This window comes from Diplotaxodon limnothrissa, linkage group LG11 (assembly GCF_057381915.1).
Source record: "Diplotaxodon limnothrissa isolate DT_005_m linkage group LG11, D_limnothrissa_male_GT1.1, whole genome shotgun sequence".
NCBI classification, from domain to species: Eukaryota; Metazoa; Chordata; class Actinopteri; order Cichliformes; family Cichlidae; genus Diplotaxodon; species Diplotaxodon limnothrissa.
In genome coordinates this window covers 25,955,814-25,980,619 of record NC_140606.1, presented here as the reverse complement: position 1 = coordinate 25,980,619, position 24,806 = coordinate 25,955,814, and the positions used below count along the sequence as shown (strand labels likewise).

Below are 24,806 nucleotides of genomic sequence, written 5' to 3'. Positions count from 1 at the left end.
ATCAGAGTCTTTGCTGCACTTACTTCCATGTCTTGTGTTTTTGTCCCTCGTCCTTGTATGAAACTGTTCTGTTTCCTGCACAATGAGTGCGTTTAGGTCTTTTTGAGTTTCTAATAAATAGAGTAGTTTATTAAAAAAAAAAATACCAAAGTGCTTCTTTATTGAATGGTACCCCGTGAGACTGTTTGGAACAGAAGTTGTAGTTGCAGGTCCCTGTACATGTTTAGTTTTGCATGACTATACCATTGATTGATTTATTATTTAAAACCTACAGTGAAACTCAGTAACTGTCAGACTGTCATTGCTAGTAGACTTTATATAAAAAAAGAGATCTCACTCATTGATTTGTGGAGTCCTCTTACATCATGTGACTCTCAAACCCTGCCCACTTAAAGCAACTTTTCAATCACAAAGCCTCGCCCTAAAACATGCGCAGCTTAATCATGTTTTTAATCTAATAGGAGCCATAATTTACACAATAAGCATCATGTTGTTTTCTGTAAGACTTGAAACCAGCGACCGAGCTCATAAACTCATCAGGAAAGTGGTTATTGACGTCATAGATCAAGGGCGCTGTTTTCCTATTGACTTGTAAACAACTGAACTTCTTTTTGCAGTCAGAGAAATCACCACCTACCTGGCGTCATGTTAACAATCCTTTAATCCTTATCTGGATTGGCTGCATGGCTCAAGTCCTCCAAATCCATTTAAGATGCTTTGTCATTTCGACCTGAAACAGGCCGTTCATACTCGAAAATCCTCCAATGTGGCTGAATTCAAACAATTCTGCTGTGAAGATTGGGACAATATTCCTCCTCATCAATGTGAAAGACTGATTGCCATATATCAAAAACGCTTGATTGCAATTCTAGCTGCCGAGGGTGACACAACCAGTTACTAGGTTTAGGGGGCAGTTTTTTCAAATAAGACCAGGTAGGTTTGGAGGGATTTTTTTTCCCACTTCACTGGATACCTTACGCTTCCTCAACTGATCATGCTGCAGCTTTTAAGAAGATCTAAAAATAAACAACAAAATGCATAAAATTACGAAGCTCATTGTGCTCTGGTAGAGCAAGTGTTTGTGACAGTGGGAGCATGTGAGAGAAGCATACTCAGGCCCAGATCATTAACACAGTGCAAGTGCAGAGGCAAGTGTGACTTGTGTGATCACGCCCTTAAACTCTGTAATACTTTCGAATTCAGTCTTTTGCCTTCAAACACACAAAACAACGATTACATTTCATTTGAGCTCAACCATTTTATTAAAAATATCCTGTGATTACAAACACCCAGAAATTGACTAGAAAAAGTTCATCTTCTCAAGAGCCATTAAAAATATTACAACTTGAATCTTCTCATCATTCGCTCAAATGTTGGAGGTCTTGCAATTAAAAAAACAAAACGAAAAACAACAACTCAAGTTTCAAAATGGGAAAAAAATAATTAAAAAATACTAACATTTTCCCAAAACAGCATTGTGAAATTATAATATACACAAAAAAGAAAACAGAAACTCATAAGTAACCTGGATAAGGGAACTTGGTGAAAACACTTTTCATCCCTGCAAGTCACCACTAGTTAGAAGAAAGTAACCGTTACAGACAACTGCTTTTGTTTGGAGTGACAGCAAATGTTTAGTTTTTTGACATTATTCAACTGAGGAAGGTCGGAAAAGAAAGCAAGTAGAGTACCACTTAACATCAAGTTGCCCCCTTAAACGTACTAATGTTAAATGTAACTGAAGTATTTCCCCTTTTATACTTCCCTATACTGAGTTTAAAGGACCCAGTAGGCCACAGTAAGTAAAACACAGGAAGAGGCCAATGTCAAGTTTATAAATGAACATTTCTTTGGGGGGAAAAAAAAAAACAGTGACAGGCAAGGGGGGGCCTGCCCCACCTGAATATTTATAGAGAGAACACTGCGATTTCTAAAGGTTTCAGAGAAGGACACAGTTGGTGCTTAAACTGCATTCACTGCACATCTGATACTTTGAATCCTCAGCCTGTTTCAGCTTTTATTTTGAAGGCACAATCAGTGTACGTGTGTACCGAAATACATTTCGATGCCACGGTACCGTCCCTTCCCCTTTGGTTTTGTCCTTTGTTTTTTGGGATTTTTTTTTTTTGTCAAAATGGCCACTAATCTTTATGATGTTTTCAATCATCCCACCTATTTTTTCTATATGCACCGTTTTGCATCTCGCGGTCAGCACTGTTCTATAGCAGAGCACACCTCTTCTTTGTTTTGGTCTCGGGGGGCTCCAAAGCTGCCAGTATGGCCTCGTCAAACACGTTTTTAAGTCCTCGCTGGTTAAAGAAGAAGAAGAGGAAAAGATGACGGAAGCATAACAGAAGGAAGCATAACTTTCTATTTCAAACAAATCTGTCACTTTTTAAATACGTTTTAAAAGTGTAGTGAGATTTTACATACCTGTGTGAGGGCAGAGCACTCCACGTACTTAACAGCCTTGAGCTCACGAGACAGCTTCTCGCCGCTCTCGGGTAATAAAGGGCGCTGTTTGTTCTTTGCCAGCTTCTCCACCGTGTTGCTGTCTTCCCGCAAGTCTACCTGTGTCCCCACTAACAGGAAAGGGGTGCTTGGGCAGTGGTGTGAAATCTCAGGGACCCACTGGATACAGACAAAAAGACAAAGTTTATCTTAGATACCCAATGAAATTTGCGACTATCAAAAGCTGGTATGCTTTTCCTTTAATCCAAATAGTTTCTGATTCATATTTTTCATTTCATAGAAAATAATGTGTAATAAAATGTCTGGCATGTAAAACGGTGAGATTGTAGAGAAACTGAGGAAGCAGGAGGCTTTTTCTTCCATGTGACATTTATTGAGAATAAGGACGACAATTAAAACAATTATTAAAATTCCAAGCAGTCCAAGCAGAAAGGACATCGCGACTCCTGATGTGGAGGTGTGTTACACCTCCACATCAGGATGATCATAAGAACACAGTGAAAACTTCACTATTTTGAGCAAGTGGCTCTTGAACGTGTGTCAAATTTAGAAAACTACAGCACTTTCTTCACTCTATTACATACAAAATTATTTAAATATAAGCATTAGGCTAGCTAGAGAAAATGAACAGGAGATCTTTAAAAATAATCATTATTTTTAGATCTATACGCTTACTGGCCACTTTATCAGATTCCCCTTGCGAGTACCTGGTTGGACCCCCTTTTGCATTTGGAACTGCCTCAACTCCACATGCATCAAACATTCCTCAGAGATTTTAGTTCATATTGATATAACAGCATCACAGAGTTGCTGCAGTTTTAATGGCTGCACATCCATGATGTGAATCTCCCATTCCACCTCATCCCATAGGTGCTCTATTTGAGACCTAGTGACTGTGGAGCCCATTTGAGTACAGTCTACTCACTCTAGTGTTCAAGAAACCAGTTTGAGATGATTACAGCTTTGTGACACGGCACGTTATCCTGGTGGAGCAGCCATCAGAAGATGGGGACACTGCTTATATAAAGGGATGGAGACTGTGGTGTTTAACGATGCTTGGTTAGTTGGTACTAAAGGCCCCAAAATGTGCCTCACTCTGTTACACCAACAGCCTGAACGACTGATACAAGGCAGGATGGATCCATGTTTCCATGCTGTTTATGCCAAATTCTGACCCTACCATCTGAATATTGTTGCAGAAATTGAAACTCGTCCAACCAGGCGACGTTTTTCCAACCTTCTGTTGTCCAATTTTGGTGAGCAGATGCAATCTGTAACCTCGGTTTCCTGTTCTTAGCTGACAGGGGTAGCACCCGGTGTGGTTTTCTGCTGCTGCTGCTGCAGCCTATCTGCTTCAAGGTTCAACATGTTGTGCATTCAGAGATGCTCTTCTGTATACCTTTGTTGCAACAAGAGGTTATTTGCATTCCCATTGCCTTCCTGTCAGTGTGGTCATTCTCCTGTGACCTCTCGCATCAACACGGCATTTCCCCCCAGAGAACTGCTGCCAACTGAATATTTTCTCTTTTTCAGTCCATTCTCTATAAACTCTATAGATGGTTGTGTGTGGAAAATCTCAGTAGATCGTCAGTTTCTGAAATGCTCAGACCATGTTTGAAGCCATTTAAATCCTTAACCTTTTTCCCCCCCAAGTCTGATGCTCAGTTTCAACTTCAGCCAGTTATCTTGACCATGTCTAAATGCCTAAAGGTACTAAGTTGCAACATGATTGGCTGATTATAGATTATGAATAAAACAAAGTGACCAGTGTAAGTCTGCCAACACATTTAACAAAAAATAGTCAACATCTCTGTTCCCAAAACAGTGAAAAGAGATTTCAAAACTGACCTTCTCTTTGACATTTTCATACGACGAGGGTGAGACAACAGAGAAACATACAAGGAACACATCTGTCTGTGGGTAACTGAGAGGACGCAGCCTGTCATAATCTTCCTGACCTGAGAGCAGCAATCAAAAGAGAAGCAGAACAAGGACATTTTTTTTCCCAAAGGTTTTAGACTGACAGAAATGAGAGAGAAAAAGTGAAACTGAGAGACTTTCGAAGACCAGCTTACCAGCTGTGTCAAAAAGACCGAGCGTATACGGCTCTCCGCCGATCATCACTGTCACGGCATAATTGTCAAAAACCTTTGAAAACACAAAAAAGAAGTAAGCAAAAAAGGGCAGTTAATGGTAGTGCAGCATTATAACCATGAATAATATAAGAAAACAGAAATTTTATAGGTGAGCATGTTTACAACAATATGGCTCAGTCTTTCTTAATTCCTCCTCCTACCGTAGGCACATATTCTGAGGGGAACTTGTTGGTTGTATAGGAGATCAGTAAGCACGTCTTTCCTACAGCCCCATCTCCTACTACTACACATTTTATCGTCTGCATCTACAAAGAAAAACAGAAAGTAGGAAACATGACAAGATGTTTGCCAGAAACAGCACACCAGACAGCTAGCTAGACTCTTAGAGAGGAAGTAATACACAAGCACTCTTAGTACTGTCTCTAGAATCATGCATGGGTTCACATACAGGCAGTGAAACAACATGGAAACAAACACACAAGCACTAACTGTGACAGACTCACAGAGACATGTGATGCATCTAACCAGCACATCTAAGCCTGGAATTAATATTTATATTCACTACTGAATAATCTGCACATTATTTTGAAGATTAATCAATTATTGGTCAGTACAATATGAAAGGTCAAACAATTATAAACTTACAGACTGCATCCTCAGCGGAGGCCAATGGCCTACTTTGCATTTTTTTTAAAAAAACGATTAAACCTTTATGTTTTTCTGTCAATATTTTCCTGGAATTTGGCCTGGTGGAATTTGCACCCTCTTGCTGTCTGACAGAAAAGCAGAATGCAGCAATCACAAACCCTTCCTCCACCTTGGGTGGGGGTGCAAAACTGAAACCAGCAAACGCCTGACATGCCTTTCTGAGACGAAAGGCATGTCTGATCATTCATGAATTTGTCTCTAATCTTGTAACATGCAATGATTTATAGTGTAGATGTGGGAATGGACTGCATATAAAGATTACATAACTTTATATATGAAGTAATTATTCGTATGCAGCATCACAGGATTTTAGACATCAAACATGCAAATACTCGAAAATAAAGTATTAAGTATTATGTATTAAGTGTTAAAGTATTACTTTACCAAATAAAAACTGAAAGTTTTAAATAGCTCAACCTCTGTAACTCTGATAGTAAAATGCTTACACATTACATATTGCAACAGCAGCATTTCAATGGCCATTTTCATAGTTTTGATCCATTAAGCTCACACTGCTAACATATTTTGTCCTAAGATAAGCGATAACATTACAGTTGGGGCAGGGTATGTCTTTTTAGGACTAGTGGACAAAAAAGTATCCATTATAGAATTTCAGCATCTTAATTCAAATGGCCTGAGCCAGAACTAGACCCTTACGCCGATGCTGGGCTTTGTGTTCAGGCTTTTGAAAATCCAATCATAGGTCTATTTGGACAGGCTGGGGTGAGTCATATAAAGTAGCATAAAGGGTGAAAAAGTCCACACAGGTACTAAGCTGTAGTGTTGCAATGGATTAAACATAAAACGTTCACATCAAAGGGAACAAAGTTTGAATCCCATGTGAAGGTAATACTTAGTATTAACTTATTTTTTTTTAGGTCAAATAAACTATTTGCATATTTAAACAGTGCCTGCTCAGATTTCTTGGTGCCACACCTTCCTACAGTACATGTTAACTATTAAATTCATCCCACTTATTTAAAAGTCAAATTTACTAAACATTTCTGTTGCTACTTTAATGTGCAGCACCTAAAACGCCTGCAACCCGATCCACCCTTCATGACAAATATAATATTCAGTAAAAGTCGAATCAGTTTGAGACAAATGAATTAAACTTTTGTGGTGCTGATGAATTATACCAAGGCGTTTTTATGTGACTTAGACCTCTAGTAATACGACTTTTATTCGAAGAACAAACCAATTAAGTTATTAGGCATAAAAGCATACAGAGAGAGCATTAGTTAGAGCATGACAGCTTTATCAGTGATATACGCCACTCATCTATTGGTCCACATCTGTCATTACTGGCATTTATAACAGCTGATAAATGAGACTGAATAGAGCTTCACCTATCCACATAATGCACATAACCACACAACATGTGTACAAATATGGATGGATTGTTTCTCTTTTACAATTGTTTTCTTTCTTGTTTCTGTCAGTGCTTTGTTACCACACTCCACATCCTGTTGCATCTTCCACAATAAAAGAAAAAACAGTAAAGAAGAGACAGCGAAAACATTGTTCAGTGGTTTTATCAGTGTTGACGCACAGTTTGTCCACCATCGGGCCCTCTCCAACTTCCCTCTTTTTTTAAATTGCACTTCTATTATGTTAATAAGAACTCTACGCATGTAACTAAACTAAATAACTACACATAAGAAATGTTGGTCAAATTTGGTTGATATATTGGATTCTAAAATTGCCAAATATCAGTGTCAATCTTTAAAATCCTATATCAGTTGGGCCCTAGTCTTACTTGTAAAAACAAAAAGAAACATTTGCAGTATGATGAACAATGCTAAAAAAAAATACAAAAAAAAATGTATTCCATCAAATAGTCTCTGATCAGATGAGACAAGATAAACTATTTATCCCCAAAACTGAGAAAATTGTTTGGCACAATCAAAACAGCCCAAATAAATAAGTAGAATAAACAAATGGAAAACGATTTTGCAAAATTAAAAACTACTTTGAAATAAAAATTAATGCAAAATTAGTCTAAATGAAACAAAAACATGAAGGATACGGCTGTATATAGATAGGTGTGAGTTCAAGCATTGGAGGTATTCCTATTTGGCTTGTTATTACATGTGCAAGCGAAAAATTAATGACAGTGAATAACTTCCGCATAAGCTGCACAGCGAGGATGTTAAAGGAAAATGCCGCCTATTAGCAAAATGACATTTAGAAACGGATACTGCAAACACTTCCGCTAAATAAGAGCTCCATCTGTTAATCTGTTATCTGAAAGTTTAACACCTGCAAATGAGATGTTTTAGCCAACATATAAAAAAATAATCATTTAAGACTGAGTCTGACTGAATAAATTAAATCAGATTTGTGAACAGTGGACAGGCAGCGTGAAAATACTGTCACTGGTAGATTTCTTATTTAATTACAATGTACAGCGGGATCTAAATCGATCAAAATGAAAGTAATCACACTACCAAAGCTGACAAACAATCATGACAGCTTCATTAAAGAAATGTTTGTCCGCTCTGAATTAACCCTGATCGGTAGAAAACTTTAACCACCCCGCAGATTTAAAACATCTAGAAACAAATGTTTCATTTCTGTTAGACTGAACATTGTTAGAGGGCCTCTCCTGCATGTGTCGCCTACTCTAATTAGCCACAAATAGTAGTTTTAAGCAGTTTTTGTAACTCTACTCACCGTTTTTCTTCCCACAGGTTAGGCGTTGGTTACATCCGGGTTTGAGGGTCGAATTACTTTGTGCGCAGGCGCATAGCAAACCGGGACCCAGTCCCGATTGTAGAATCGATACAAAAGAAAGAGCGTCGCCTGCTGCCCAAACTGCAACACATTTCTGTTTTTTTTTTCACATGGCAAAACAGCACATAAGGCATAAACAGTGTTTATACAAATCACATGAGCTTGACAGTGAATATTTTGTTTGACCATCTTTATTATCCAACAAAGCCTGAACTGTCTATTGAAGCTTTCTTGTAAGATCTTTAAATAGTCTTCAGAAATAGCTCTTCAGGCTTTTTGAAGGTCAGTCGAAGCTCTTCTTCAGATGTTGACTGCCTTTTGTTTTGGATCTTTGTTTCTCTTCCTATTAAGATCTATTAAGTTTTAACTAAGGACATAAAGTCTGTCAGTAAAGACTGATAGATTGATTGTAGATTCAGCTAAAGAAATGCGAGCAAACCATATGTGTTAAGTCTAATTGTTGAATGTTGCCCTTGTGTTTCCCCAACAATATGTTTTTCTAACATGGGGCTAGTAACAAAGTACCTAAACATACAATTTTAAAATGGTTCTTTGCTAAGTTGTGTGTTGTTCCTTCCTTGAGTTAGTTGATAAATGTTTAGGTACAAGAAATCGACTGCAAATTAGTAGGAAACCGATGTTTAAAGAAAAACTTCAGAAAGACTGGAAAGCTAAAAAGATAAGATAAGACTTTATTTATCCCAGAGTTGGAAAATTCCTTTAAATTGTAAGTTAAACACAACAAACGTATAACAAGTAGTCTAAGTAAGTACTATGGTACAGCTCAATAAAATATAAAACAACAAAAATAAAGTATAAAACTAAAATAAAATAATAATATATTTAAATGCATGTGTATCAGTTACCTGTAAACACCCCTAATCTGCAGAAAAAGTGCCAAAAATTGTCCTAGAAGCCTCTCCGGAAATGTGTTATTGTGAAAATATGCTAACCGGAAGTTAGCTTTGTTAGCTTTGATGCTAACTTGATAGCAGCGTTGCTTCCCTTTGTCAGAGGACTGACTTCCGTTTTTGTGTTTTCTCCAGGTTTCTGGAAATCGCTGTTTATTGAGACGCTACGATTTCTGCCTCCTTGTTAAGCAGTAGTAATTGTGCGTGGTTTTCGAGAGGGAGCTGGTAAAAGATCCCCCACTTCAGCTTAAATCGAGTTTGAGTTCATTTTCTATCAGCCTTTAAAAACTGTTTACCTTGCTAGCTGGCTCGAATCAGCCAGCTGAGAAATCACCTAGCATGTTTCGGTTCTTGAGTGACGTTGATGAAGATCCCTATATGATGTAAGTACTGACATTTCACACTTTTTTTTCTTTTGACACTGGTGTCTTTGTGTTCTATAAGTGATTGGTAGCTATATTGCGGATTGCTAAGTTTAAAAAATTTCCACTGTCCCTTGTAGCAGGTACCCTCCGTTACTCCTGCCAGCTGTGGGGGCCTACACTGGTCCACCATATTGGATAGACAATAACAAAAAGGTGTTAGCGTTCAACAGTATTTAGTTATAACCAGCCGGTCACTACATTTAGCAGTCAATTGCTCTCATTGGATTTCCACTGTTTCTTTAAATCGCTTGTTTTTTAGGTTTAAAAGTGCTTACTTTTGTAGTCTGGCAGGTTTACATTAGCGCATTTCCCGCTGGCAAATGGATGAAAAAAATCCGTAATCTCGCAGCCCTCAGTAAATACAGCATATATGCATTTTTGGTTTTTTATTTCAGACAAAAAAATCGAAATAACAGGTGCAAGTAAATCTTCTACTTCGGCTAATCTCTCACAAACAAACTATTTATTTTTAGAAAAGGCGCACTGCTTGATCAATTATGGAATATAACCGCGATTTTATTCTGATATTTAAACACACATAAAAAAAACTTAAAAAAAAACATCACAATGCAAAAGACTACTAGTGAAAATTTCTGAATGGCATATATTTGTACTTTACAATAATGCAAAATAAATCAAAATATTATTTGCAAATGAAAAATAGCTATTTTTTTTCATCTAACTTTTCATACAGGTTTTATCAAAATGAAGGTGTACCACAAAAACAAAAGTATCAGTATAGTCTAACCCAAATAGTACATAATTCTAGATTTTCCAGATGGTGCTCTAATTATAGCCGAGAACTCATTTTGAATAAATGTGTATGCATATTCTCTTTGCATTCATATCATTCTCAAGACCTACTGTCTTGCCAGTCTTGCATTCTTTACATTAGTGCATTTTCCCCTCAGGCAAATGGATGGAAATGGAAAATGCATAATAGTTTGCTCTTTTAATAAATGCAGTGTAAAAGCATTTTTATAATGGAAATTAAAAACAAAAAACAAAAACACCTTTTGTAGGTGGAAATAAACTTTCTGTGTTGACTCATTTCCAATAGGCCTTTTATTAATAAAGATGCAATGATTGCATCTCAGCTCTTCATCACACTTATTTTCCATTTAACAGATAAACATCAGCTTTCTGTTAAAACCACAGCACAATCTAACGACACAGATGCACAAAATGCAAATTTCAGTATTTGATTTGGGTCTTGATGTTATACAAGTCCATGTTTGGTGTGCCTCCAGGCTTACTGGCTGGTTATTAAACTAATTCATTGGCAGTTGTTTTTGTCCTTTAATATCTTTTTTCTTCTTTTTTTAATCATTTGGTCTATTACATTTTAAATTGGCAAACACACTTTAAAGGAGCAACCAGACAGACACCAATTTTCAGCAACAATGCAGCCAGAGTCATAGAAAAATAACTAAATTGAGGGGCTTAAAGCAAGAACGGACAACATGAAGTGGGGACTAATTTTCGACAACTATTCGTTAACAACCAAACATCAAGGTGTGTCCTCACTTTAAAGCTGGTTGCTAGTGGGTATTCCAGGCTCTGGTTGTCGAGGTAACCCACTAAAGTATTTACTAACCTGCGATAATATCAATCATTGATATCCTGTGCTCTCATTGGAAGTCTCTCAAATCGCTCACCTGAAAGTTGAGAAAAGTTTGTGTCTTCCCACTTTATGCTGCCAAAGTTGTTGCTCGAAGAAAAAAGTTTAATTTTTAAAAAATAATGAAAGAAAAAGAAAAAACAGTAGCAAAATTTCATTGATATTCACTGGTCACTGGTTGGAAAATCACTTTAGCTACAAAACGATGTGTCAGTTGATTGACTTGCTTGTTGAAACAATATTCAGATTATGAAAATAATGAAAACAAAGGTGGCTGATAGCCTGGTTAATAAAGCAGGGTGCATGAGAGAAGAGTTCGCTGCGTGAATTTATTAATTTTTTTATATGTATACAAAATACACTATAATAGATTTTCTTATATTACTGGCTTTTCTTGTATTAAACCCCCAAACTGAAGAAAATAATAAAGCAAAATAATGGTTGGCTAAACTGGGCTCACAAACCCAGTGGAACTTGAAACACTTTGCTGGAGTATTTGCCTTGTGCTTGAAAGTTTACAGTTTTCCTCCTTGTGTCGTTTTCAGTTTACCTTCACCTATGTGAGTACAGTTCACACAGCTACACTCAGTTGATTCATACATGTGAAATCGAACACAAAAGTCTGATAAATGCTTTTGATTTCTTCCAGGGATCCGTTTGCAGCTCACAGGCAGCAGATGAGGAGTCTGTTTGGACCATTTGGGATGGAGCCTTTCCCTCTTGCTCCTCAGATGCAGCCACATCGTGCATCACGCAGACAGGTAACAGACTCTGTGCTGATAGATACTTTGTATGAGTTTTGTATGTCCAGATTGGCTTTTTGTTTACTGCCTTTTTTAAAATCTTAAGGTGTATATTTGTCTTTTAGGCTGGCCCTCTGGCTCCTTTTGGCATGATGGGAATGGTTAGTAACACCTTCTATGACCTCTTTTAACAACTGCAAACACGGTGCATGGTGACTTAATTTTCATTAAAGGAATTACAGAACTCTTAATTCTGTCACCAGCCACATGATGATATTCTGACTGATGATTGATAGGTTCCAGTGTAATTATATTAGGCTACGTTCACACTGCAGGTCTTAATGCTCAATTCCGATTTTTTGATCAAATCCGATTTTTTTGTCTGCTCGTTCACACTACAAATAAAATGCGACAGCAAACGCGCTCTAGTGTGAACGCTCAAAGCGGCCCGCATGCGCAAAAGAAGATGTCACACACAACGCGCTCTGTTTAGACCCAGAGCAACAGTATTGTTTGACTGATGGCCCTTAATATAAAGACTTCGGTCTTCACGTTTCCCAATTTTTGCTTTAAGTTATTTTGTTATTTACATAATAATGTAAATAACCTAATAATGATCCTTATTGCCGTTTAAGAGAGGAGCGGTGCTTCAAAGGATAGCTGTAGATTTCTGTCAGAATCTGCAGATTATACAGTACAAATAAAATGTTTACGTTGTCTTCCCAACAGTTTCACTGACATCTACACTGGATGGCCAGGAAGCGTTCGCGATGTCTTCTCGGGCGCTTCTCTGGCGCTGATAATTGGCTTCAGTCTTGTGTCGGTGACGTAAAAGGCGGATTTAATGCGACTTGACCGTTCAAACAGCAGTTGCTTTCTAAAACATCGGATATGTATCGGATTCAGTACCACATACGAAAGTGACCCAGATCGGATTTGAAAATATCGGATTTGCGCCGTTCACACTGTCATAGCATGATCGGATATGGGTCGCATAGGGTCAAAAAATCGGATTTGATGCGCTTTCGCCTGCAGTGTGAACGTAGCCTTAGACTTCTTAATAGGTTAGATTGAGGTTTACATCCCCAAAACTCTGTAGCCCTGAACATTTCAAGGTATTGCACAACGTAGGTGGTGCAAAGTTTAAGTTTATTGATTTGCTCGGATAAGAAAAAATAGCAGCAGTAATAATAGTTAATAATAGCTAATGAGTTGGCATCGAGTGTCCTGCTTCCTGTACCCTCTCATCAGGCAGCTCCTTCGCCAAGTATGTTCTCTCTAGAGAGAACCCACCGCAAGTCATCTCCTGCTGTGTCTGAACTTGCTTTTTCTAACTTTTTACAGAGTGTCAGTGTGAAACCAGCTCAATACAATATGGCAAAGCAAAATCTCTCAATAAAGTAAAAAAAATATGCAAGGAAGGAGCTCGGTTAAATATAGAAAAGTAAAAAAAGTAAACCTGAATAAAAATGCAACAAAATAAATAAAGGCACATTACCCAGATCTGTTATTACCTTAAACGAATCTTAAAAGAATGACTGCTGATTTAAAATAATAAAATAAGTTTTGTCATTTATTATATGGATTTTATGATTATGGTGGTTCAGCGGTTATCGCTGCTGCCATATAGCAATAAGCCACAAAGTTTAATCCTGCTGACCATCTTTCTGTGTTGAGTTTGCATGTTCTCCTTAGCCTGGGTGCCCCAGCTTCTTCACACAATCTACAGACATTCGTGTCAGTTATTTGTTTATCTTTGTTTGGCCTGTGCAGGGTGTATTTCATCTCCTCCCTGATGTCATCTGGGATCCTGGATTAAATAAAGGGTTAAAAAATTTAAGGGGATTGCTCAAAGAATGTTTTCTCCTACATAACGTAACACTTTTGGGCGTTTTCCAACAACGGGAACTGCCGTCATAGAACATCTTTCAGTCTGTTTTTAGCATAGAAGTGCATACTCTAGGTTAGATATCTGAGTGGCCCAGTTAATTGGTTAATCTTGAAAACAAAAAAAACATCTACTAGTCAGAAACAGGAAGAAGAGTAGCTATCAACACTGAAATTCTCCAGTATTGGTGGACGCAACAGTGTCCACTGTTGTTATTATCAAAGGGTTCTAGACCACAGTGGGAAACAGAGAGGCTGAAAGGGCTGTTTATGGCGCTGTGTAGCACCTCATGGCTGCCACGAGCTCCTGCACTGGAAAAGTGGTTATTGACAACTGTGCACTCAACACACAATGTATGCTGCTTTTCTGCCTGTGGTTGGGGACTACTCAAATGAGAAATGTAAAGATCCTCTTATTGCTTGCAGGGTGGAGGGTTCATGGATATGTTTGGCATGATGGGAGAAATGATGGGAAACGTGGTGAGTTGTTTTTTCTTTCCAAATAAACAGAAAGGAATTATTGTCGTAAATGAAATGTGTGTCTCACTAGTTCTCCATCATTTCTATTTACTTTCCATTATTTTTCTTCTTCCAGGACAGAATGTCTGGTTCACCAAACTGTCAGACGTTTTCCTCCTCAACAGTGATCTCATATTCGTCAACAGACCCAGGGGCTCCTAAAGTTTATCAGCAGACCAGTGAAACAAGGACGGGCCCAGGGGGGGTAGGAATAACTCATATTAGTTCAAATATATATACGAAGTTGTGGTCAGAGCCATGTAAGTAGACCTGCTCAGTGGCTGGGGCCTAATTAGTCTGCTGGCCTCATTAACACCAGTAAGTGTAGTGACTGTAAATAGATTATGTAAAGTATAAATATCAGAGATGAACTTAAGTTCATCCCTTCCTGCCTGATTTTGTAATCTGAGGTATTTTTTGATTTGTTTTTTTTTGTTTTTTTCTTCCCCCAGATCCGTGAGACGCGGCAGTCGGTGAGGGACAGCGAGAGCGGCCTGGAGGGTCTTTCCATTGGCCACCACATTGGAGACCGTGCACACATAATGGCGCGTTCACGAAATCGCCGCACTGGAGACTGTGAAGAACGGCAAGACTACATTAACCTGGATGAGAGTGAGTCGACCCTGATTACAACACTAATCTTAGCTCAGGCTTCACCTACTATTCAGGCTAATTGGAATTGAATTTAAAAAGGGGGCAAAGGAGATGAATGAGGAGTTGTGACTTTGATGGTCTCACTTCACACACGTGTGATTTCTTTTTTTTCTTTTTGGCTCTTAACCCGGTGTTTGTTCCTGCTAGGTGAGGGTCCAGCATTTGACGAGGAGTGGAGAAGAGAAGCAGGAAGATACGCTCCCCCGAATGCTCGTGGGTTGGACTACGGCCGCGATCGACGAGGAGGCGGCCAGCAGCTCGCTCTTACCGCTCCTCCCAGTTCAACGTCCCCACCAGGTCATCGGCACGAGTCCCCCAGACACCGTCAGCCCCAAACCCGCCCACGTTACGACTGGTGAGAAGGTAAGAGAGATGTCAGAGATCATTGTGCCACTATTATTATAATTGCTGTAATCTGTTGTGAGCTTATTAATTTCTGAATGTTATCAGACATAAAATTAAATGGCCATATTTTACTCTTATAAATACTTTTTCGCAGTATATTGGTTTGCACAGTAAGAAATTATAAATGCTAAACGTTGTCACTGCTTTTTGATTTGCTTTTGTTCATTTGCACCTTGAATGCTAGGAGATTAAACAATGCCAGCTATTTTCCCTACATAGTTCTACAGAATGGTTTACTGCCCTTGTTTTAACACTTTTCTGAGACTGCTCTTCACACATGAGTACCTGCTGCAGTATCCTCCTGAACAATAGGTGCCATTACTCAGAGAAAACCTCCACATTACTCTTAGTATAGGAAGTGAAGAAGTTAGAGGTTTTTTTCCAAAGTCTTCCAAACTCTATTTTTCCAGAAAGTCTCCCTCTGCATAACCTTTGAATCTCGGAGCTTCCGTATTCATATATCATTAAAATGGCAGGGGCACCAGTTTAGCTCACTGGGATGAGCAGGCGACCATATGCCGCATCGCAGAGAGCGGTGGGCCTCACTGGCTTCCAGTGAAGTTCAGAGTTAATTTTGAAATATTAATTATAACATATAAAACCTTATATGGCCAGGCTCCTGTATATATAGAAGAGCTTCTGAAACCTTATAACAGCACATGGCCTGTCCAATCTATCTGATCATGTCTCATAATTTCATCGACTTAATTTCAGCAATACCCAAATAAACCTTCTTACCGTTAAAAAATAATTTAAAAATAAGGTTGTTTTCTTCTCTGTTTACTGTTTGCACCGCCACCGTAGCCTGATCATTTTCTTCTAGGAATCTTAAGTCCTTTAGGCTAATGCACAGCAGCCACAAAATCCCAGCACTGTGTTGGGGTCTCAGTGCTGTGCAAAGGTGTGAGCAAGCCTATTAGTAGTCGTGGGCCATAGATCACGCCTCAGTGATCTATGGCCCAAAATATAGCTACCAATCACTCAGTTTAGTTTATCTAATGCACTTTTTTGGCATTGTGTGTTTGTCCCTCCAGGTGTTCCGTATAACAATGCGACCAGATTGAAGGAGTTGAGGATTTCCCCGATGCTGTGAACCACGATGAGGACGGGAAGTTGATGCCCGCCATAAATGTTTGATATGACTGGACTGTCTTTACATGAACAACATATTACACACACACACACACACACACACACACACACACACACACACACACACACACACACACACACACACACACACAATGGTTAGAGTTTAAATTCTTTACTCTTACACACACAGACACACTTACAAACGCCCCTGTGTAAACATGGGTATAACTACACTCACTTAATGTATAAATATATATAAACACTCATTCTCTAAACTTGACATGTGTCTTTGCCCACTGCACTAAAGTGCTACAGTATACAGTACATCTGCTGTACAATCCATTTTATGTTTGTGAAGACACTCGTGTGTCGGTGAATTGAATTGTATACTGATAACTAATTAATGTAATAAATAAAAAGTTCATTAAACATTGTTAGATAATTGCAAAGTGTGCCTCTGTTTTGATGTTTTGGGGTTGCATGTCTTAAATTATGGAGTGTTGTTTAAAGAGTTTTCCGATTCTGTATTTTTCCTTTTGTTTTTTTTAAAACCCTTGCTTATTCATAAAATGTATTGACAGCTAAATAACGTGTTCATTTGTGTCAATGCAAGTCTACATACACATGCATGCACGCATTCATAGGTGTGCGCCCTCTTCATCTTCCCTGTGCCACCGTGTCTGCAGGTCATGTGATGTCCAGATGGCACGTTCAAGCGGGGCAGCCAATGAAAAACTTTCCTTTTCTCCAAACGCCCCATAGCTTCCCGTCTGCATTTCGCTCGTGCTGGCTGTATCTTTAATTACATCTAAGACTATTTTTAAATGCACATCCTCCCTCCGGCAGCGGCTGCTCCCGTCTACCTGTCTTCTTGTTTCCTTTAATCCCTATCATTAGATATCTAACGTTCCCCAACAAGGCGCCTTCTTTTCTGCTGTCTTTGCTAAGATGCATCCTCCTTGTGGTTGCTTTGTTGTCACATCTCCTGCCTGTCATCCACATGCACTTACTTCAGCTGTATCGCAGCGCTGCTTGGACCTGACAGGAAGCGCAAATGAACGTTTCATGTATCAGTTTGCTGGGACAATATTTTCATGTCACGAGTGCCTCTGTAGTTATCAGCAGTGAGCAGATGTGTACGCAGCACGTATGACAGGACTGCGTGGGTGTAAAGTAGCGGTGTATGTTAAATGCTCAGATGGTTACATTGTTTCCTGCACCCCTATTAATACACAAATCCACATTGCTCCAGCTCTTCTACTCAATTCCTCCTTCCTATCTCTTTTTCCTCTCTCCTTGCTTTGTTCCCTCCCCTCCTCTGCATCTTCCAATGACTCACATGCTCACCCTCCCCCCGTGTGTCATACGTTTTCACCCCTTCTCCTCCCACCTCCCCTTCCCGCTATTGCTCCTCATTCGCCCACATTCGCTCACTTTCTCCACCAGGCTTCAAACAAGCTGCAGGTAACGTTTAAAAAGATTGATCTGTTTCTTCAGTCCCTCCATCCCTCTCATCCCGCTCCCCTCCCCCATCTCCTCGTCGCTACCTGCGCTGTCTTTTGCGTCTCATCTCTGTTGGTCCGTGCTCTCTGTCACTGACTGAAACGGGCGAGAAATTGAGCTGGTTTGTGGTCTGGAACAGTTTGACAGATTTTTAAGTAGGTGCGCATCACTGGTTTCTGATTCATGTCTTTCTCTGTGTGAGTGTGAGCATTTTCCTTGAGAACCTCTTTTTCCACTGCTTTCCATCCTCAAGGCTGCGTCACTATCACCACAGTGTGTGTTCAAGTGGAAAAGAGGAAGAGAGTGTGAAGTCCTTGTTTTTCATATGAGTGCTTTTGGTATTTCACAGGCTATTTTCATACCGAGCTTCATCTTCACGCGCAGCTTTGCTTGCTCATGTGTTTCCTTCTCTAATTAAAATAACAGACTGAGTGTATGAGCACTGGATAAAATCTGCATTTGAAATGAGGCCAATGTTCCCTTGTTTTTATTTATTTATTTATTTTAACAGGATGTCTATAGTGAATATTGTTGCCAGGGAGATCTTGGACTCCAGGGGAAACCCCACTGTGGAAGTAGATCTGCATACAGACAAAGGTTTAGAAAAAATAAAATCTCTTGTTTAATGTCTCAAATTAATGTTTAGATTATTTCATTAAGGTTAACTACATCCTTCTCCATCCTCTTTCCTCTCCCTCAACCTTTCACCCCATTACGTCTGCCTCCTCTATCCACCCACCAATCATATGCTTCGATTCCAGGTCTTTTCAGGGCTGCTGTTCCCAGTGGTGCCTCCACAGGCATCTACGAGGCTCTGGAGCTCCGAGATGGCGACAAGACTCGCTACAAGGGCAAAGGTGTGAACACTTACAAAGATGTCTCCCCTGCACTAAGCGCTCTTGTTTTTCTGCCTGTATCTGATTTTGCATGATGGTTCTTTTCCTTATTGTAACAAAATGAGGACTAACTGGCTTCACGTTTTGCACTAAAGGTGTGACAAAGGCTGTTGCTCACATTAATGACACCCTTGGACCCGCCCTCATCCAGTCTGTGAGTACTTCACTTTGGCTCAGTTCAGTTTTGTTTACTGTACACAGCACAAGTTCACAACCAACAGTAACCTCAAGGTGCTTTCTGTTGTAAGTGAAATGTTATAGTATTACAGAGAGAACCAAAAACATCACATGCGCCTCTATCACCAATCAGTGTGGGGGGAAGAAGACTCCATAGACTGTATATAGAAGATGGGTGAAGCCAGCATGACATTGATTTCTAGGTTGGCTCCACATTATGAAGCCTAGCTGTATTTGTTTTGTTTTTGTTATACAGGCACACCTGCTAAGTGACATACTTCTTAAAATACGAGAGGTTTACTCATCCTTTTGGATGGGCCATGCTTCATTGCAAGTCATATTATTAGTACTGTTGGTGCCAAAAGGCAGAGGTCCTGTTCATTAAGTGGAGTTTAGTGCTTGAGGCCTAGCAAACAACAACTGGCTCCAGCTCGTTGTGTTGGAATATATGCAGGTCAGAGTGTCCACACTCCTGTAATGTTAATTAGCCATAGAGACTACAGTCCCGTGTAAATATGTTATTTACCAGGCTAAGGTTTTGACTTTAAACTTGTGAGTCACTGTTGGACAGAACCCCAAGTCGCCATACAAGGAACTGCAGATTTAGCATTTTGGCATTGGCTTCGTTTTGCTCAGAAGAAATCTTCAGCAGCATTTGGCTCAGGGAGGGGCAGCCATCTGTTGCAGCCAGTTAGGCTGAGGGTAAAGAGAAACAATGGGCAAAAACAAAGGGAGAAGATACACAGTTAATGTAGTGCAATAGTGACATAAAAATGCATAGGAAGAGAAGACGATGGGAGTGGAGAAGAAGTGATCGGTGCATCAGCTTAAGGCTACATCAGTGTAACTAAGGCAGGGGGTGGCCAACTCGAGAGCCGGTGTCCTGCAGGTTTTAGATATCACCCTGGATCAACAAACCTGATTCAAATGATTAGTTCATTACTAGGCCTCTGGAGAACTTCAAGAAATGTTGAGGAGATAATTTAGCCATTTAAATCAGCTGTGATGGATCAAGGACACATCTAAAACCTGCAGGACACTGGCTCTCAAGGCCTGGAGTTGGCCACCCCTGAACTAAGGGATACCTCAGGGTCATCTAATCCAATACTAACTATAAGATGTATCAAAAAAAAGGGAGAGCTTGAACCCAAACCAGGAGAGATGGGCGCGATAGCTGAAGCACTGCCCCCCTTTAAATCTGAAGGAACCACAAGTAAGCCTGTATTGTGAGAGCAAAATGCTCTATTAAAATAGTACATGATGGGGATTCATCCAGCAAAGTGATGGGATAAACAAAAGAATATTCAGTTTATGCTGCAGAACCTGATGAGCAGCCGAGCGGGACTGAAATGAAAAAATCTGTTTACTGTATGAGGAATATTGTGTTTTTCTTCCAGGGAATCAGTGTGCTGGAGCAGGAGAAGCTGGACAATGTGATGATTGAAATGGACGGCACTGACAACAAATGTAAGCCTCGCTCACATCTCGTGTGGGGTGATGGTATATATGTGTACTGACATGTTTCCGCACCAGTGAGTACCGACTGCATGTGTGCGTTATGTTTGTGACTGCCTCTATTTCGCCTCCAGCTAAATTTGGTGCCAACTCTATTCTGGGAGTATCGCTGGCCATATGCAAAGCTGGCGCAGCAGAGAAAGGTGTCCCCCTGTACCGTCACATTGCTGACCTGGCAGGAAACAGAGAGCTGGTCCTCCCTGTTCCTGTGAGTTTTATAGTTTTTAAAAAAATTAATTTTTCTCCAAACATAAATGACCAACCATAAAAAAACCCACATCCATCTGACATTCTTTTAGGCTTTTAATGTGATTAATGGAGGCTCTCACGCTGGGAACAGGCTGGCCATGCAGGAATTCATGGTTCTTCCAGTGGGTGCCGAGTCTTTCCGTGATGCTCTGCGTGTGGGGGCGGAGCTCTACCAGACACTGAGAAGTGTCATAAAGGAGAAATATGGTCAGGATGCTACAAATGTGGGTGATGAAGGGGGGTTTGCCCCTAACATACAAGAGAACAGTGAAGGTAAGCACGGCGACCACCTGAAAACAATTTCCTTCAGCCTAATCTAACATATCGCTCCTGTTTCTTCCTGTCAGCTCTGGAGCTGATAAAGACAGCCATAGAGAAGGCGGGCTTCACAGATAAGGTGGTGATAGGAATGGATGTTGCTGCTTCAGAGTTCTTCAGTGAGGGCAAATATGACCTGGACTTTAAGTCGCCACCAAATGCTGCCCGCAACATTACCGCTGATGAGCTGGCCGCCATCTACCAGGGATTCATTAATAACTACCCAGGTGTGTAATGTGGTGTGTGAGTACACATGTTCTCCAGAGAGCACAATGTGGGCACCTCTTAGTCATTAAAAAAAAAAAAAGGGGGGGGGGGGGTGTTATTGATTTCTCTAAGCCTCCGTCAGCTTGAATCAAAGCATCAGGGCTATCGCAGTCGACTCCATATGTTTTTTTTCCTCCCACCATATTTCTTTTGTCACATTTTAGAAAGAAATAGTCAAAGAAAAAGAGAAAAGGGGCGGCAGAAAGAGCCTGGTCTCGCCTCCTGACACATGAAGCTGTTAAGGAAGATTTAATTATGTGCTACATTGCAAATTTGGCAAGCGGGGTACTGCTCTGATGTGGGTCTTTACCCTGTAAATGGTGTGCATACTATTTGTGGGCTGTGTGCATGTTTGCATCTGTAATTAATAGCAGTAGATCTAAAGGCATTAGAACAGCTACTAGTGATTTCAGCTAGCCTTGTGTTTCTCCTACAGTGTTGTAATATTTGAGTCATGGAGGAAAATGATCTTACCCATGTGTCCTTCCCTCTAGTGGTGTCTATTGAAGATCCTTTTGACCAGGATGACTGGCCCGCTTGGTCTCAGTTCACAGCCTCAGTGGGTATCCAGGTAAGATATTACAAATTATGCCATTATTATGTGGAAGTAGATCAGCGCAGCTCTTCTTCAACAGGTAATCTCGTATTCCTCCTCCTTCCATTAAACAAAGAACAGTCAAAATTAATGGTGCAGAAGTAAAGTCATCCTGTTTTTATTTAGCAGAATGAGCCAAGCCGTAAAAAGCAAGTTTCTATCAATATCCATACACATTAAAGCACGTACCCCTCCTCTCCCCTCCAATACTGCTGTCTTATTTATTCTATGTGGACCAGAACTTCATTTACACACTTAGAGATACAACAAAGGTTAATGCCCCCTGAATAAGTACACGTGATACTAATCCCCGTGCCCTTCACTTCACTCGCTGTGCAGGTTGTTGGAGATGATCTGACAGTCACCAACCCACGAAGAATACAACGAGCTGTGGAGGAAAAAGCCTGCAACTGTCTGCTCCTCAAAGTCAACCAGATTGGGTCTGTTACAGAGGCCATCAAAGCGTGAGTTGACTTTATGTGTTTCAAGCCAAAATCTGTGGGCACACACACGGATTGCAGTTATACTAATTTCCTCTCTGGTTTTCCAGGTGCAAGCTGGCACAGGAGAACGGCTGGGGCGTGATGGTGAGCCACCGCTCAGGAGAGACAGAGGACACTTTTATAGCTGACCTGGTGGTTGGTCTCTGCACTGGACAGGTAACACATGCAACAGTCTGACAGCTCATATCCCTCTGCTAGCTTAACTGCTTATTACTGATCACGTTTCATGCTCTAAGTTTTCCTTGGGTCCCGGTGCATAAGCAACATAACAGCAACATAACAGTGCAGCATCACACTTTGGGACCATACAAAGCAGCAATAATCAGAATCAGCATCAGCATACTTTATTAATCCCTAAGGAAATTATGTATGATTATTGTAATTATGTATAATAATATGTATTATACATGATAAAGCAGTGCAAATAAGAGCATGAGGTAATAAACAGATGTGGAAATGAAGCAGCTCAATATTCATTAACTTTTTACTGTACTTCTAAAAACAAAACAACTGAAGTCCTGAAATTAATAAGTTAACTAATCAGTGCATTGATAACAACAGTGAAATATCAATACAGTCAATTCAGTTTAGTTCAAGGTGCTTTATATTGGAAGGTAAAGACCCTAAATTGTTAGAAAGAAACCTTAACAGTCAGCCAGCCCACTTGGCAACAGTGGGAAGAAAGAACTCCCTGGCAGAACCAGGCTCAGGGTAGAGGCAGCCAACCACCGTTCCCAGTTGGGTGTGAGAGGGAAAAGAAGAGAGCAGAGACGGGACGAAACGCAAACTTTAGGAGATAAACATACAAAACATTTGGTCATAAGATCTTCATAATGCTAATAATTTGCAGCTTGTTTTTCTCAACACTTTTGTCTAAAAATATAATTTTAAGAATAGTAGTCAGAATTTGTAACATTATACACAGAATAATATATGTATTAAATATCAAAATGCCAGTTAGTTATTGCCTCGGTACAGAGTATTAGTACTAAATGTGCAGAACCTGCTTGAGGGGAGTGTAACCCGGTTACGTTGTTCCCTAAATGCTTCATATGCAGGCAGTCTAAAGCTGAAAACAAGTAATAATCAAATTGTGAGGACTGCAGATCGAAACAACTTTATCCTCAGCACTGCACTTACTGGAGACTCCAGCAGTCCACCTCCCAAGTAGGAAGAGATCAGCTAAACGTTGACAGGCGATCAGACATGTGGAGATTTGTTGAATTAATGATAAAAGTTCAGCCACGTCTGTAGCTGTTAGTGTTTTTTTTCTTCATTCAGATCAAAACTGGAGCTCCCTGTCGATCTGAACGCCTGGCCAAATACAATCAGCTCATGAGGTGGGTATCTGTAGCTTACATTGCATAAATGTATGTACATGGTATGCAAATGGATTCCTGTATAGCGCTTGCACTATTTTGATATTTCTCCTCTTGTCTTCATTCTTTTATCTGTTGTCATCTTCTTTCACATTCACCTTCCTGCTCTGCATTTCACCTCCTCTTCCTCTCAGGATTGAGGAAGAGCTGGGCGATCAGGCTCGCTTTGCTGGACACAACTTCCGCAACCCCAGCGCCATTTAGGGAGTGGGGTGCCAGTGTTCTCAGCAGACAAAATGAGAGAGAACAAAAAAAACCCCACGCATACATATAAATAGTGTCATATTTCCCTGATTAGTTCTATGTGGTGAGAAGTTTACGTGTATCAGCAAAGCACTAAACACACAAAGATGAACTTAAAAGCATCAAAACGAATTAGTTTTCACATTATAGCTACAATATATCGATCTAACACTTCAGTGAGTGATAGAGATGATTGCCTACAGCCAGCCTCCACGAATCCTAACAAAGCCTGGTGGAGGAAAAAAAAATCTACTGAACTACTGAGTCACACTCCCCTTCACGGGCTTGTTAGTTTCTCTCATTTTCCTGAGTCCCCTGACTCTCTCCTTTTCACTTGCTGCAGAAGTGTTTTGATCTTTTTTGTGCCCTGTTGTTTCCTCCTCTTCCTCCTCCTCCTGTTTAACAGCTTGCTGCAAAGTTGTGTCTGCTACTTTGTCTGTTCAAAGTGAAGCTTAATAAAGAGATGGATATATGTTAACTCTAACCAAAGATCTGGGTGTGTTTGTTTTGAAGAGAAGCCACACTGTGCTTCTTTTTGAGAGGTAAATATAATCGGTTATGGAGCAAAACTAGAAACCCATGTAGCTCTGAAATATTATCTTACAGGGTTTATGATTATAATTTCAAACCTGTGGTGAAATAAGGGAATCTTTTAGCACAAATGTTTTTTTTCTATAGGGGTTTGTTTGTTTGTTTCGTGGTCTTTGTGACTGAAACAACTTCTGGATAAGAAGAATGAGTTGTTCATACGTAAAGACTTCCTATAATGGTTTGAATATTTCAAGCCTGTTCCGTGCCTCTTTCATGCAGGTAAAAACACTTTTGCAGGGAAACACCTGTGCATCCTCGACTTTAGCTCCTCCTGCTGCCTCCTCTGTCCTATAGATGCAAT

The 24,806-nt window shown here is 40.0% G+C and overlaps 3 protein-coding genes across 3 annotated transcripts; 2 read left to right on the top strand and 1 right to left on the bottom strand.

The window, feature by feature from the left end:
* Positions 1-1,563: 1,563 nt before the first annotated feature.
* On the bottom strand, positions 1,564-8,002 carry cdc42l (cell division cycle 42, like). Its single transcript, XM_085366451.1, has 6 exons — positions 7,953-8,002; positions 4,769-4,873; positions 4,548-4,620; positions 4,321-4,430; positions 2,434-2,631; positions 1,564-2,309 (listed from the first exon to the last, which is right to left on the bottom strand). The coding sequence occupies exons 2-6, from the start codon at positions 4,871-4,873 to the stop codon at positions 2,220-2,222; spliced, it is 576 nt and encodes a 191-aa protein (XP_085222577.1). The 5' UTR covers positions 7,953-8,002; the 3' UTR covers positions 1,564-2,219.
* A 996-nt stretch (positions 8,003-8,998) lies between these two features.
* mlf2 (myeloid leukemia factor 2) lies at positions 8,999-16,653 on the top strand. Its single transcript, XM_085365478.1, has 9 exons — positions 8,999-9,306; positions 11,515-11,529; positions 11,619-11,730; positions 11,838-11,873; positions 14,026-14,079; positions 14,195-14,323; positions 14,571-14,730; positions 14,920-15,135; positions 16,212-16,653. Exons 1-8 carry the CDS (start codon positions 9,263-9,265, stop codon positions 15,129-15,131), a joined length of 762 nt encoding a protein of 253 aa, XP_085221604.1. The 5' UTR covers positions 8,999-9,262; the 3' UTR covers positions 15,132-15,135; positions 16,212-16,653.
* A 946-nt stretch (positions 16,654-17,599) lies between these two features.
* LOC146622873 (gamma-enolase-like) lies at positions 17,600-23,875 on the top strand. The gene is made up of 13 exons (XM_085365477.1): positions 17,600-17,733; positions 18,284-18,369; positions 18,534-18,629; positions 18,764-18,822; positions 20,243-20,312; positions 20,435-20,568; positions 20,660-20,882; positions 20,957-21,154; positions 21,689-21,765; positions 22,129-22,253; positions 22,340-22,448; positions 23,574-23,632; positions 23,806-23,875. Exons 1-13 carry the CDS (start codon positions 17,600-17,602, stop codon positions 23,873-23,875), a joined length of 1,440 nt encoding a protein of 479 aa, XP_085221603.1.
* Positions 23,876-24,806: the final 931 nt, after the last annotated feature.

What these genes read in the sequence shown, in the direction of transcription:
- cdc42l (XM_085366451.1), bottom strand. Translation starts at nt 4,873, where the DNA reads ATGCAGACGATAAAATGTGTAGTAGTAGGAGATGGGGCTGTAGGAAAG. An exon ending in CCTCAGAATATGTGCCTACG is followed by an intron (nt 4,621 to 4,768) that starts GTAGGAGGAGGA and finishes GTGTTTTCAAAG; the next exon opens with GTTTTTGACAATTATGCCGT. An exon ending in CGGTCTTTTTGACACAGCTG is followed by an intron (nt 4,431 to 4,547) that starts GTAAGCTGGTCT and finishes TGCTGCTCTCAG; the next exon opens with GTCAGGAAGATTATGACAGG.
- mlf2 (XM_085365478.1), top strand. Translation starts at nt 9,263, where the DNA reads ATGTTTCGGTTCTTGAGTGACGTTGATGAAGATCCCTATATGAT. An exon ending in CTTTTGGCATGATGGGAATG is followed by an intron (nt 11,874 to 14,025) that starts GTTAGTAACACC and finishes TATTGCTTGCAG; the next exon opens with GGTGGAGGGTTCATGGATAT. An exon ending in CTACATTAACCTGGATGAGA is followed by an intron (nt 14,731 to 14,919) that starts GTGAGTCGACCC and finishes TGTTCCTGCTAG; the next exon opens with GTGAGGGTCCAGCATTTGAC.
- LOC146622873 (XM_085365477.1), top strand. Translation starts at nt 17,600, where the DNA reads ATGACTCACATGCTCACCCTCCCCCCGTGTGTCATACGTTTTCACCCC. An exon ending in GACTCGCTACAAGGGCAAAG is followed by an intron (nt 18,630 to 18,763) that starts GTGTGAACACTT and finishes TTTGCACTAAAG; the next exon opens with GTGTGACAAAGGCTGTTGCT. An exon ending in TTGGTCTCTGCACTGGACAG is followed by an intron (nt 22,449 to 23,573) that starts GTAACACATGCA and finishes TTCTTCATTCAG; the next exon opens with ATCAAAACTGGAGCTCCCTG.